Source organism: Loxodonta africana, chromosome 23 (genome assembly GCF_030014295.1).
Source record: "Loxodonta africana isolate mLoxAfr1 chromosome 23, mLoxAfr1.hap2, whole genome shotgun sequence".
NCBI lineage: Eukaryota > Metazoa > Chordata > Mammalia > Proboscidea > Elephantidae > Loxodonta > Loxodonta africana.
In genome coordinates, this window is record NC_087364.1 from 19347074 (window position 1) to 19362895 (window position 15822).

The 15822-nt window shown below is 35.2% G+C and overlaps 1 protein-coding gene across 5 annotated transcripts in view; it reads right to left on the reverse strand.

The window, feature by feature from the left end:
* The window catches only part of PAN3 (poly(A) specific ribonuclease subunit PAN3), a 173093-nt gene that overhangs the window by 109526 nt on the left and 47745 nt on the right, over positions 1 to 15822 (reverse strand). For 4 of the 5 annotated variants that reach the window (XR_010319105.1, XM_064275299.1, XM_023553153.2 and 1 more), the window contains 3 exons: positions 14512 to 14578; positions 12877 to 12947; positions 310 to 471 (listed from right to left, as the gene is read on the reverse strand). Coding sequence is in view for 4 of the 5 variants with exons in the window: in XM_064275299.1 (XP_064131369.1) it covers positions 310 to 471; positions 12877 to 12947; positions 14512 to 14578 (300 nt within the window). In the remaining variant the exon portion in view is untranslated. The remainder of the gene's footprint in view (positions 1 to 309; positions 472 to 12876; positions 12948 to 14511; positions 14579 to 15822) is intronic. The other variant, XM_064275300.1, reaches the window with a different exon arrangement.

Sequence of the window (15822 nt, forward strand, 5' to 3'; positions counted from 1 at the left end):
GAATGTAGCACTCTGAAGAACTCTGTATATTAGAAATAACTAAACTCAACTGTTAAACCAAAAGGAAAAAAATAAATTTAATAAAAAGAATAAGGAAATATACTAGAATCAGAGAAAGTGCAAAAAGCCAATAAACAAAATCATTTAGTTGGTTAATGGGCCACTAACCTTAACTTTGATTAAAAAAACTTTTTAAATCACCTAAGTATATCAGCTAAGTCATCTGATCCTTTCACACCCACCACCCCGCAGACACAGAAAGCAGCGAAGATATTCACTTTCAAAAAATGTCTAATAAAAACGTTTTACCTGTAAATTGTTTTCTGTGACTCTGTTCCACCAAACCATATTGATGGGTACTCCTGATTTACACCTGTCAGCAAGGCAGCCAATAGGGTTCTTTGCTTTTCGTGCCTTTGATCCCATCGGAACTAGCCTCTCCTCCAGCATCCCCAGGCGATACTTCCTTGGCTAGGAAAAAGAAGGAAAGAAACCAGGCCACTCCTAACATCCCCCACACTAATCTAAACTAACATGACTAACATATAGAAGCTATTGGGAACGGTGAAATAGGAAACAGGTAAAGTTTCTAAGACACTCCCTCTAACCTCTAACATTACCACCCACCATTTCCCAACCCCATCCCACACCTCCAAAATTACCCATGGTTCTATAAAGTAACAGGTGTTTTAAAGAAATACATTATAATCTGATTTTACAGACTTCATTTCATGAATAGAAATTAACTTATCAACAAAGTAAATGCTTTGCAAAATTTCTTCCACTGGCACTTACCTATTCTCACTGCCATATGAAGGAATGGCTTCAAAGGCACAAAACACAGGTATAAAAAAAATTCTCCAAACTATATCTTTTTCTTATCCCCATCTTGGGACCTGATTTGCCACTGATAACCACCTCATTCAATAAGAAGGTGACCTTAAGGAATGGACTTAATACTTCTAAAGCTCTATGCACATGAAACGAGGGTACAAGTCTCTCTTTTCATACTGAGCATTGAAACTTAAGATGACTCAATGAAAAAAAAAAAAACTTCAGACTAAAAAAATAGAAAATACACAAATTTCATTGTGTTCAGTAAAATCATAAATTCCTTGGTTAACATTATAATACAATTAACTATCTTAATAGTGATTGGAAGAGCTTTTGTGCATGAAATTTAATGATGGTTTCTATCATCTCACTTCTCTTGAAAACAAATTTGCACTAAGTTGTACCTTAAAGGGAATTTGTGTGTGTGTATTTTCCCTTCAGGGAATACTGATACATGTTTGGGGAGCTATTTAATTTAAAACCTGAAATAAGAAAGTCTCTGTATACTCACTGTTCCATTATGAGATACAGTAAGACTGCTGAGACAAATACTCAAAATTAAGTTTCTTCCCAAAAAAGGTGTCATCACCAAATACGTTTTTTTTTTAATTTCTATTATACAGACAACCAACTAGAAGAAAACAACTTCTAAGTTTCAAAATGACCTGGAAAATAATGCCCATTGAAATTATCCAATGCAAACTAGGTTCTCCACTCTCAAATAGGCCTCCTACTACGTTATCCTTGATTTAATGAAGGGGGAGGTGATCACAATAGCATTAAGAAAGCAGTAAATAAAGTTTTATAAGGTTAAAATATTGCCGCCTTTTTGCAATGTTTGACCAATTCAGTTACTTTCTATGCCTACGTCACAAGCAACTTTTGTGGATGAGAATATGTACCCTTCCTGGTTCATGCCACACGACCACACAAGTCCAAGAATTTTAAAGCAAATTATTTCAGGTAACATAATTCCTTGAAAAGAGTGTAAGATCAAAGTCATATAAGTTTTTGCATTCAAGCAGACAGCTACAGAAAAGCTTTGATGTACAGTAAGGGTAACATAACCTTAATTAAGCTTTCACTAATTTAAAACTCATATTTTAGAAAACTCCTGAACTAAAGATTATCCCAACCCTATCAAAAAAGTGTAACACATCAAAGACTATTTACTGAACCAAAAGTACAACCTATCAAACAGGACTCATACAAAGAAACCTAAATTCCAGTCAGACACTTGAAAGCAATAAAACTACTGCTTTAAATGGTCTTCCATAACTCAGAGCCTTCACAAATTCAGACTCGCTTTTAACGCAGTTATTACAATTATAACACAATTTCTTTTCTACAGAGTAGTACATTAAGCAGTATAGAAAAAAAGTTTGAAAATAAATCTACACAATAAAATGTTCAAAAATATAAAATAAATCCAATGTATTAATCCCCCCTCCAACAGCTCTGACTATGTAATTACGGTTCCTGTTTTTCCAAAGAGGAATTCATTACTCCTCTCCCTCTACTACACCCTCAAAAGACTTTAGCCTAAAAGTCTCTTAGGTATCTCCAAACACGTGCCATTACAGCCATTAGATTAAACTCTAATCCAAGAGTAAAACCTTCTATGTAATACTGAACCGAAAGACCTAAGCTATCAACACCATTTAAAACACCACCACAAGCAACAGAACGCAAAATGACATCTAAAAAGAGATGACAGCAATAGAAATCACGATGGTAGGGCAGAAAGATTATATACAGAAGTCTCACCGCATAGAACATAAATTATAGTAAAACCTCATCTGTAACCTAATTTCCAAATTATGTGAACTATTAATCATTCCTTGAAGAAAATAATGTTTTTTCAACTAGACATTTAAAAACTTACATTGTATGAGGAACTATTACAAGCACTTGAAATACAAAGATGAATTAAAAACACACCTTTTCCTCAAACGGAGAATACACTCTAGTAGGTAACAGAGACATACAAACAAAACATAACTTGTTGTGACTTATATGCACAGTAAGGCGTATATAATCAAGGTACCAGTAGGGCAGAGGCAAAGAAGACTACACAGAAAAGGCGACTGCCTGGGCAAGGCCACACTCAATTTCTAAGGCACTCCAACATCAAACTGTAACCTCCTCCATCCTTCTGCTTTAGAATGGAACCAGCATACCAGATGCGGAGAAATAAAATGTCATGTCAAGGTACTAAGATATTTTGAGTGCAAGTGAATAAAAGGGTTTTTTTGGCTTTGTTTTTTAAATCAGGAAAATTATTTCCACAATAAATTATCAGCTGTAATGATCAGAAAAGTGTTAATATTTAATTCAGCAAAAGTAATCAACATGTACCAGTCTTTGTTAAAATGCTTACTGACTTATTAACAAAAGGTTCCCTTTTGCTTTAATTTATATTTGTACACTTGCTTGGAAAACCTGGTGGTATAGTGGTGAACAGTTCAGCTGCTAATCAAAACGTTGGAAGTTTGAATCCACCAGGTGCTCCATGGAAACCCTATGGGGCAGTTCTACTCTGTCTTATAGGGTCACTATGAGTCAGAATCGACTTGATGGCAACTGATTTGGTTTTGGTTCTTACCCTTGCTTAAATTCAGTCTTGAAGCAGAATCCTCAGAAATGCTTTTTATTGTAACTGAACTTAAGCCAACATAGTAGTTAATCAAAAGTAAGGCACTACGCCAAGTACTTCATACCCACTGAGGTATTTATTACTACCATCGGTGAGAGAGGCCGTATTATTATACCCACTTTACAGATAAGTGAGGCTTAAAAGAGGTTAAGTAACTTGCCTGTGATCTCACAACTAACTCAAGATCTGACTCCAGAGCTATTTTTAATTATGGTAGTGTGTCTCCAAATCAAAGAAGTATGCTTCATATTCTAAAATATTAAATCTTAATATTACTCTAGCTAATACTTAAATGATCAAATTCAAATTCCTAAATGAATCAATCTCTCTTTGAATCAAAATGGCATGGATAAGAGCAATGAGAAACAAAACATTCATTCATTCATTCAAAGAAATAAAATTAAGAAGCTCCACCTCCACATTTTCAAAATGCAAGAATAAATCTTGGGTATAAACAGAGTTGGGGGAAATTATATATCATTTTGGTTAAATTTAGCTTAAAGCTGAGGTTAATTTGTTTGTGAATGAGAATACTAAACCCATCTTTACTAATAATCTTTCTCCACCCGAACACTTCCCAGGAAAACAGGGATGAACCTGAGTAATGCCAAGTTCTCCACACTAGCTATTAAACACTCCGTAAGTCTAATGACAAGGGGAGAGTGTGACAATGCCAATCAGGTAATCTCAGAATCACCTACTAGTCCCTTGGTACAAACAGTAAATGCACCATGGTTTTACTAAACTATCATCCTTATGTAGGAGAACTCACTCAAAATCCCCAAAGCCATAAAACTAGATGATAACTATAGTCAACAGTACTAAAAGGCACACAAATTTCAGTTCACAGGTGTTTAAAAATGGTAAATTGTCAAATGCCATACCATCCCACAAACACCTTAAGGGGGAAGAAAAAAAAAAGCCTCCAAAACAAAAATCTCTCACTGAGAGTTCTGTTTTAATCAATCAATACAGCAAAATTCCCTTGTAATCATGAATTTGGAGGCATCTTTCTTGACTGAACAAAAACAACCGGTCACTTCACATAAACTACCAATTAAAATAAAGAACAAAAAGAATACATGGTTGAACCCCTCATTTGAAACAACAAAATTTAAAATTTAATCTATTTTTTCCAAAGCCTATCTTTATCTCTACTCAATCCTAGAAAGTCAATCTGGAATACTCTTAGCTGGAAAATAAAACCGTTTAGCTACAGCAAAATTGAGTCCTTTTCTATAGGAATTATCATAGTTTTTATCTAATGCTACTTATATAGCATTTAGGAAAATAGGCTGAACCTGGAGATAAGCAAAAGGAAGACAGTCATATTTCCATTGGTCAACTGAAATGCCCAGAACAGAGACCACACACAGCCACCTATTAAGGGAAGTTGATTACCATTGGGCATCAGCAATAAAAATGACAGTGGATCCAAATTAATTGCATAAAAACAATGGCAGTCTTCTCAATTTAAAGTCAGTAGCATCATACAGGGAATTACCATCTTATTTTAATGAAAGTTAGCTTAATATTTTTAACTTTTTTTTAAAGATATTTAATGAAAGATAATTTGCGTTAAGTTAGGACATTTCAAAACCAACAGCATAAACGTTTGTGAAATTCAAGGCCAAAAAAACAAAATGAGAGGGAGGGAGTGCAACATCTGATAGAAGAAATTTAAATCCCCTAATATACAAAGGGAAACCCTGGTTGCATAGCGGTTAAGTGCTATATGGCTGCTAACCAAAGGATCGGCAGTTCGAATCAGCCAGGAGCTTCTTGGAAACTCTATGGGGCAGTTCTACTCTGTCCTGTAGGGTCGCTATGAGTCAGAATCGACTCGACGGCACTGGGCTTGGTTTTTTTTTTTGTTTGTTTGTTTAATATACAAAGGGATCCCTGGTGCTCAGCGGTAAAGACCTTTGCTGCTAACCAAAAAAAAAGGTCAGCAGTTCTAATCCACCAGCCACTCTTTGGGAACTCTACGGGGCAGTTCTACTCTGTCCCATAGGGTCACTATGAGTAGGAATCTACTCGACAGTCAGTAATGGGTTTGGGGCTTTTTTTGTTTTTTTAACATACAAAGAGGAGCCCTGGAGATGCAGTGGTTAAGCACTCAGCTGCTAACCAAAAGGCTGGTGGTTCTAACCCACTAGCTCTACCTCGAGAGAAAGACATGGCAGTCTGCTTCCGTAAAGATTGACAGCCTTAGGAACTCTATGGGGCAGGTCTACTCTGTCCTATAGGGTGGATATAAGTTGGAATCAACTGGACAGCAACAGGTTTTAATACATAAAGAGAGGGCAATGGTGGCTCAGTGGTAGAATTTCTCGCCTTTCACGTGGGAGTTCGATTGCTGGCCAATGCACTCATATGCAGCCATCACCCATCTATCAGCGGGGACTTGCATGTTGCTACGATGCTGAAAACGTTCCAGTGGAGCTTCCAGACTAAGAGAGTAGGAAGAAAGGCCTGGCTAGTCTACTTTCAAAAATTAACCAATGAAAGCCCTATGGATCACAACAGTAGGCCCCTGTTGTATATGGGGTCGCCATGAGCCAGGGCCAACTTGAGGGCAGCTAACAACAACAATATACAAAGAGCTCTTACAATAATTAAAAAAAAAATAACGCAATAGAAAAATGAACAAAGGACACGAAAGAAACATCAGTGGCCAAAAACCGTAAAAGCGGTTCAACAGCACTAATCAGATTTAAAAAATGAAGTTATTTTTTGGATACGAAATTAATAAAAGATGTTTATAACTCAATGTTTTCAAAGATGTAGAAAAACCAGCACCTATAAGCAGAAATACGTATTTGTGAAGGATTTCTGGAAGGCTTTCTGTGAATTATCAAGAGGCTGCATATTCTTGCCCTAGAAAATTGTATTTACAGAAATTTACACTGATATAATCACCTAAGTAGAAAATGCAGCAGCCAAAAGGCCAGTCAGTGTTTTATCTCCTCCTCTCCATATTATCAGTGGCCTTTTCCTGTGTTACCTCCTCATTTTCCACTTTAGACAAGACTCACTCAGTTATCTTACCCTTCTCATTTTCCCTCATATAACGAGATTTTTGTTTTTCTCTGAAACATAAATAAATATTATCTTTATTATTCTAGGTAAATAATTTGATTTCTCAAAACTTCCATCTCCCAATCTGTAATATGAAAACTAAACAGGATCTATCGAATTGTTGGGGTGATTAAATAATATAACAAAGTATAAAACATTTTTAACTTTTTAAAAAGAATCATTTAAGCTTAGCAGATTACCTGGAACTGATAAAGAAAATCACTGTGAATATTTTTTAAAAATCAAGTTTCTCTCTATCACTACATCTCAAAAAAACAAGACATGGATTTTTACCAAATTTGGAGGATATGTTTGAGAAGCTAACAGCTATGTTGGGAGGCAGCAAAAAATTAATAGGGGTAGCAGTCTGACCACTTTAAAGAAAAGGTGGGCATCCTCAGAGCAGCTCTTCCAGTGGGCAATTTTAATGCAGCCTGGCCAGGGTGAGTAGCAACAAAGATTTATTTAATAAGAGTTAAAAATTCCCAAGCAAGTTTGGGGTGATTTGGCTAACATTATGTATTTTTACCAATAATAGTGACCATATATTGGGCACTCTATGCCAGGCAACCTATCTCAGCCCTCAAAAGCAACCATACATCCCCCGCTGCCACTGAGTCAATCCCAACTCACAGCGACCCTACAGGACAGAGCAGAACTGCCCCATAGGGTCTCGGAGGAGCGGCTTGGTGGATTCGAACTGCTGACCTCTTGGTTAGCAGCCAAGATCTTAACCACTGTGCTACCAGGGCTCCATACACATTAGGTACTTAGTGTTATTATTCTCATTTTATAAATGAGGAAACAAAAAGGTTTATTAGAAGCTTAATGGTACAGAAAATCAGTGAAGAAACAAATTCAATTCAGGCTGTCTGGTGTCAAGACCAAACCCTAAAACTTAATCATTAATTCAATACTGCTGGGTTGTGACTATTCCTACTGCTTGCTTTTTGAGAGAAATAAAAACTCGCCAAGAGGATCTAAGCAAGCTGTCATCAGGAACCATCCGTGCTCCCCTGTCTATAGGAACTAAGATCCTAACAGCTCCACTAGTCTTCCTAAGGGACACGTATTTATCTTTAAGTCTAAAACATCATCTACATCTGACTTAGGAGATAATACTGGAGTCTTTATTCCCTTTCCCTGTCCTTGAGTAGGACTCACAAAGACACATCAACTGGGCCCTGAGGTATAAAGACAATAGCTAGGACAATCTTGGAAAACATCTTTTAGGGCACCTTTCACATAAACAAATCATAAACAGCACAGAAGACCCACATACTTTCCACTCTTATCTTTTTTTTATTAGCATTTAGTGAATAGTAAGATTTGCTGGACCAGTGAAGACCCTCCTGATTGAAACCTGCACCAATGATTATTAAGAAAGACAATTTAAAATACAGAATCACAGTGATTTGGTGGTTGTTAGCCAACCTGTGGAAAGGTGAAGCTTTCAATGATTTCACCCATTTGTGATGTTAATATATGATGACTCTGTAACCTTCCTCAGACTTGGCCAGACATGGCTCTAGCAGCATGCTTCTCCATTTTCCCACATTTGTTCTGTAATATTCCTTGGACTTGTACAGACATGGCTGTGGCAGCATGCCTGTCCATTTCCTACTTTTGCCTCCTTGAATATATGCAAAATAATATTTTTCTTTTTGTGGTACTATAACTTCGTCCACTTCTACTTTTCTCTTCTTGAATATATGCAAAATAAAACTTTTCTTTTTATTTTACTATAACTTTGTGGTGATTTGACCCTAGAACACATCTATCTGGCTTAAGTTGGGATAGTACACACTCTAAAAGCTTGACAAGTGACAGAGGTGAATGAAGGTTCAGTCAACTCCAGTGAAGGAAAAACAGCTTTGAGAATATTAATTTAGGATTCTAAATATAATTTTCCATAGAAATATTACTGTATAATATTCTTAGATAAAAGGTACTAATGTGGCTGACTTGAGAATCTAAACACTAAGTTTTTAAGTTTTTTGTGTATATTCTCATTATGTCTTTGAGAATATACATAAAGAACTTAAAAACAATTGGTTTACAACTGAAGTTTTAGGTGAAAATTTCCTTTAAATCCTCTGCTGCTGTTCAATATCTTCTTCATTTTCTCTTTATCTTTTATTTTTCCTGAGATCAATACTTGATCTGATGTTCCAACAAGGGCCTAACCATGGCAGTGTTACAGAAGTTATTTACATTCCACATTGCCTATGCTATAAAATTAAGTTATCCACATTTACCTTTGCTTTCTCCCTAAGAGAGCTCTACAGCAATGCTCTCCAGTTTATTATTCCATATTTCGTTGCCTAGAGTAGAAGGTAGAAGTCAACTTTCAAAGGCTTTAAAACAGAAATGCTACGATGAAATTTTTAAATGTTAGGCAGAAAACATAACATACATGCCTTTTAGTATGTTCTGTAGTAAAGACAGAGAGAGGGATGAGTGCTCTTAAGATACAGAAGAGTGGGAAGGGGAACCCAAACTGGGTTCAAACAAAGAAGAGAGCAGAAAAAGTACTGCTAGTAAACTTTTATCTCAAGCAAAACAATCCAGAACTGGTCCTCCACCACCTATATCGCTTCCCAAATTTGCAAATGAGCCAGCCCCTTTTGATCCTACTTCCCTCCTTCTAACAAAGAACTTTCAAATCAAGCACAGATGAAACAAAAGTGGTATAGTTCAGAAATCTTTGCTGCCCAACCCCAAAGATCTTAACTTGTTATCATATCCTAAAAAATAATTACAAAAGTGAAAATCTGAATGTGGACTGAAACCTCATATTAAAGTAAAACTAACCAAAGAAATGTAAATGACAGGGACCAGAGCCTTTTTCCTTTTTTTTTGCTTTAGTGGGGGTAGGGGAAGAAGCTGAAAAGGAAAATACCTAGGTGACTGAAAAAGAGGGTGAAGAAGGCCATCAGCCAAAAAAGATACAAAAGGGGAAGCTAGGAATGTGAGATGCAAATTTTGAAGGCTTCTCATCTTTGACTAGGATTTGCATCAACCGTAAGTGGGTGCCCTGCATAAACTCACAGCTTAGCAAGAATAGCTAGCAAGATTTCACAGCACTAAATCACTTCATTTATGAACACCTGCATTTAAAGCTCTAACTCTGTTATAGATACTTGGCTCCCAAAGGATTCCTTACCGATCACTGTACTGCTTGTCTAAATCACATTTGTGATTCACAGTGACTTGTCTTTTTCTGTCACATCAATGCTCAATTTTAACTTTACCTATCTTGCTGTTAAGACTTCCTCACACATTAAACGCTAGTCTATTAACTGTCATTTTTTAAGAGTCAAAGAAAGTCATTTCCTGCGTCTGGGGGGTGCTTAACTCTTCCACATAATACACAGACATAATTCAATTTCTTCCACCACCACCCTTGGTCAAGAATAGCTACATAAATTTTTATTCTATTTATCAAATTACACATTCCTAACTTGGAAAATGTGGGCCCTGAGGTCTATTTTCAGTGTACAACTGCTCGAGAAGTTTTTTACATATCTCACAACAATAATGCAACACAGATGAATGGCAATGAACCTCTCTGCATCATCTTTTATATCCCACACTTGAACAAATTTCTAAAGATAACAAGGCCCTTAGCTGTACTTTCTTAGCTTATGTACGATACTCAGAAGAAGAGAAATAATTTACTGAATTTCCTACCTCTAACCAAGCAGTATCTTCTGCCTAGGTATCTCTGCTTCTCCATGTTCCTCATCAAAACATCCATCTCAAACATCTCTCTTCCACAAACTCCTGGATCTAGGGAATTCTCTGTTACTCAGCAATTGCCAGATATTTAAATTGGCACTAAATGACATGCTGCTCTTGAAATGTTCTCTGGTAGGTTCAGGTACTGCCTCTCCAATTAGATTTGAGGGACGCACAGAAAACATCAGTCTTTTCTTTTAGAATTTCCACACAGCACATAGTAAAACTGTCTATAATTAAGGCACTTGATGGATCTGGTCCTAATAATTCACATACCCCGCAGGTAAAAACCAGTATATGTGGCCCAGGGATTGGCCCAACTGAGAGATTTCAAAAATGATTTACCTAACTAGCTATGGAACAGTAGTAAGTAGAGCCTAACTACCTGTTCTCAGGTATTATGAAATCAAAAGTCGCTAAACTAGCCAGCTTAGATAAATCTGAAATTATAATATTTACATGACTTTGAGTTATGAATTACTTTCCCTAAAACTACATCATGAAATAGACATTATGGATTGCTTTAACAAAAGAAAAATGGGCAGTTTTCATCTGCTTTCAATTCCCAATGTGCCAAGAGTATTTCTAATATGAAGAGATTATAAGCCCTCTCAATTCAACCTTTAACAATTCTAAAATACATGTAACCTGCAGCCACCAAGATTTCTAGCAATATAGCTCGCTAATGAAAAAAACTACATATCCCTAGAGCATACACAATTTTAAATGTAAACAGTGAGAAAATATGGTTCTTCAAAGCTATACTACATGAACCATGAATTTCTAGGTAGAGACTGACTTTTGGATGCCTTCAATAAGTTTTAGAGATGAAAGGTGCCATAGCGATTATCCAGGCCACACTCATCATTTTACAGATGGGAGACTGCAGCCTCGAAAGTTAGCCCAAAGTCACAAAGGAGAGATCCAGGACCTCAAAAACCGCAGCAGAGTGTTTATTTCGCTACATTCATCTGCTCCATTAGGATATACTTTAACATCTTTCCAAATATTGATGTTGTACTTCAAATAACATTTCCTTTTATTATTTTGCTTTAATAAAATAAATTTACAAAGAACAGGCACTGTATTTTCCTTTCTAATACCCAGAAATTTCTACTATTTTCTCAAAAATAAATGCCAGTAGCTTGCTCTTGCATTCCACCAATGCTTATATTAGTCAACATTTTTTAGTATAAATTTACCATTCTAGCTTATTTTCTATTCATACATCAGAAATGCTACATATTACAGTTAACTGATTACTATTTTAAAGATGTGAAAAAGCCACCGGAGGTGGCCTAAGACTAATTAAAGACTTTTTCTTATTCCCTACGCTAAACAGCTCCAGGTAATCTGACTTCCAGGTGGTATCTGCTTTTCAGCTTTTTACTGTTTCCTTGCGTATCAACAGGCTTTGTCTACCATCACTTCTCACTACCATCACTGGCCTGCCTGTGTCTAACTGTACTTCTAACCTATGGATTTAGAAACTAAATATTCCAATGTACTAGAACAGTATTCAAAGTAAGAGTAAACCTGTTTCTGGCGAGAGCCTATTAAGAAGTCTATAAAATCAAACCTATACGTTTTAGTTTATCAATTCTAGTTGCTAAAAATTGTTTTATAATTATCTCCTGTTCTCATCAACGTTTTAAAATGGAGCTAATACGAGGTACATGAGGTGTCAATGTAATTTTATCTGTTCCACAGAATTTTTTTTTTGTCTTGAGAATATCTAGCCTTCGTAAATTTTATTTTATACTATCTTCTGATCAGATTCTTTCTGAGCACATTTTAAGCTTATATCTAAGTTTTTCTAAAATTAATATCCTTTTATCCTGGATCTTTCTTCCATTACTTAGGAAATCGAATGCCCAACTTTATAGTAATTTCCGCCAAGCTTTAAAACCTCCTGTACAAACGTTAGCTGCTACTGATCCTAACCAAAAAGACCATCTTCTCTAAGATAATTATTACTATTAAAATAATGTTTCTCATTAACACTCAAAGACCTCTATAATAAAGTTTTCATTTCTGCCACAGAATCAGTCCCTATAAAATACCCCAAAAATCTATATTGCTCTATTAGATCACAATTCCAAACAAAATTAAATTTTGAATACGAAGAAATGTTTAATTTTGTTTTTAAGCAGTTGGGCCAATTATGAAAAAAAAAAAAATTAGGGGAGAATCTTTGAAATCTAGACAAAACAGTCAGAAAATAAAACATGATGTATATACCTACAATGGGTTGCACTAACAGCAACACCAACCACGACATTAAGTTAGATGCTACCCCCAAAACAAAATACATTAAGATTAAGAAAATGGACAAAAGCAGTCACACTCCATCCCTTCATATAAAACTCTCTCTATTCCATGATCTTAAAAAATAAATAAATAAATAAATAAAATTCCGCATATGAGATACCTAAGGAAAAAGAAAAACATCACCTTTCATAAAAAGCCCTTCCCACACTTAAGAGAATATTGACATTATGTAGGTAATGATCCCAACACCACTATATTCCATTTAATTTCACCTAACTTTCAGTTTCACCTACCTTCCTTCTCTGAGAGATGTTGAGGGCACCAAAGTCATTAAACAAGGATGACGCAGGTGAAGTTACAGCATCTGGAAGGTAAGTTATAGAAGTTTCCAAAGAGACAACTCAGGTAACCCACAAATCTAATAAATGACAATGCCTATAATAATAAAAAGCATATGCCAGAGTATGAATTAAACTCAGCGTCTCATACACTGTTGATGTTCAAATGTGTTTTCTTAGTGAGTAAAATACAAATCAGAGAATACCTCATTCAGCCAGTGCTCAGTACATACCTATTAAGAAGCTACACGGATTAGGATCTTTGCTTAGAACCAATAAATTTTTAAAGATGAGACTATTAAATGTTTCAAAACGCAAGAATGAAATCCAAGTATTTTACAAGTTCAAAGTTCTATCACTCTGCCTTCAGAAGTTACAAACAAAATCACATCTGTAAGTTGTCACTTACTTTACAAATGAAAAGTTGTTGAAAAGGTAAGCATGTGATATGCTGTAACATTTTATCCTCATTTCTGAGCTTTAATCTTATGTTTCTCAGTCTCATTAAATTATCTGTGAAATCTTTAAAAATGTATTAAATGCACCCATCTAAAGGAACCCTGGATCACTTCATAATGCAGTACACACAGATTACTGTTTCATTTCTCTGGTTTTTTTCTTCCTGGATTTTCATGATCTAGTCTTTCATGAGAATTATCATATATTAATTTATAGTATTAATCTGATATTAGTATTTAGCTCAATGTTAAATAACTAATCACGCAATGTGAAAGAAGTTAATAAAGTAGCAAGATACAAAAATATTTTTATAATTCATATACTTAAAGCACTTAAAATAGGTACTATTATTTCTTACATTAGCTTTGATAGCATTTAGAGGTCACCATTGGAAGTATACAGGAATGCTAAAAAGATTATAATGTTACAAACTAGTTTTAATAGTATTATTCAATATTAAAATGTTGCTTTTTGATAGCAAAATAAAAAAAAGTTGAAATTTCCAGATAGTGATGGAGGTTTGATACACACACACATAAAGTATCTATTTAAATTATTAAAGTACAAGTTCTTATTCTCACCATTATTAGTAACTGTGAACACATTTCACAGGTGTAGTGTACTAGTGGCTCAATTGTTACGTATTTAGTAAAAACTATCCTTGAGTATTTATTTTTAAAATGAGATACAGAAAGATATCTGGAAATTCTATAACAAAAGATTTAAAAATATTCACAATCTTTGAACAATTCCACTTTAACATATTCAAAAGAAATAACCCAATATACGAACAAAAATTCACACACATAGCCCACTGGAATATAACAGCTTTAAAAAAAAACAGGAACAAAGTTAACTACGAAACAAAAACATGGAATTCAATTTATAACAATGGAGAAGCAATCGTGATATAATAGTGTGTTTACTATGATACGTGTGTGTATATATATACACACATACACAGAGACTGAGATATAAAAAATGAGAAAACCTAAATCTAGTAGTTATATCTCAGTGGGAAAATAGATAATTTTTAATTTTCTTCTTTATTCTCCTCTATATTTTCCAAAATTTCTACAATGGGTTTGTACTCACTTTAGAGTCAGAGAAGAGCAAAACGATTAATCTTACCATGGCCTCCATATGGCTTGGCACTGTCATTTAGAAGGCTTGGGGAGCTGCTACTATTAGTCATTCTCTGCAAAATAAAATATATATACATTGTATTACTGAAGAATCCAGAATTAATTGTATTCAATCAATTAAATTAAGGCTGACTAACACTCTTTGCTTCTTCCCCTCCGATCCATCTTTCTTTCATATTACTGACAAACTCATCTTCCTATAAACGCTGTTTGGATCACCTTCCAAAAACTCCCTACAACACATCAAATGAAAATGTAACTGACTAGCCTGTTATTTAAAGTCAAAGCTGCAGACCTATTTTGAATTCCATTTCCATAACTTATTAGCCCGGGCAAGGTGCATAACTTCTAAGTTTCCTTAGATATCTCATATTCCTAGAATAATATGATTCCTTAAAGGAATATAAAGCTCCTTATATTCCTGGAATATAAATTCCAATATCCATTCAAGAGATAGTGACCTATATAAATTACATAAACTGACTATGTATAAAGTCAATAAATGCTCTAATATCCTCTCCCAATGTGTATCATCATCCACCTTAGAGATCCTATAAAATTGGGTTATTCTCTGTTCTCTAAATATGTCCCATGCTTTCTTGCCTTACTCCATACCCTCTATGGTTTCTCAATCCTGGAAGGTCCTTCATCCCATGCCTACAAGTCCTTGTCTCATATATGGTATCTCACTCAATGCCGTGAAAAGTGTTACCCATTCTTGATTCAAATTCCAGCTCTGGCTTTAATTCTGTAACCCTGATCCCAGCCACTCAACTTCTTAGGTTCAATTTCTATGTAATTTTTTAAATGGGGGGTGGGGGGGTGTCTAGAGGTGATTTAAATACAAGAATACATATGAAAAGTACCTGAAATTGTGGCTCGCACAGTGGGTAGTCAAAAAAATGTATAACTATACATAGTTAAATTGTTCATTAAAAAAAAAAAAGGCATTTTTTTTTGGCTGTACATGTTTACTTACATGCTTATAATTCAAATGACTCATAGTGTGCCTACCCACATGAAACCTGTTTTTATGTAAATAAAAGTTAAAATCATATAGAAAAGCACTGGCTTCCTATAAACCCTTAAAATCAGTCCAACTTGAAATTTAAAAACCCCACTTATATTTAAATAGCTTACTGTAATTATTGTAGGAGCCCTGGTGGCACAGTGGTTAAGAGCTCGGCTGCTAACCAAAAGATCAGCAGTTTGAATCCACCAGCTTGGAAACCCTATGGGGCAGTTCTACTCTGTCCTCTAGGGTTGCTATGAGTTGGAGTCAACTCGAAGGCAACAG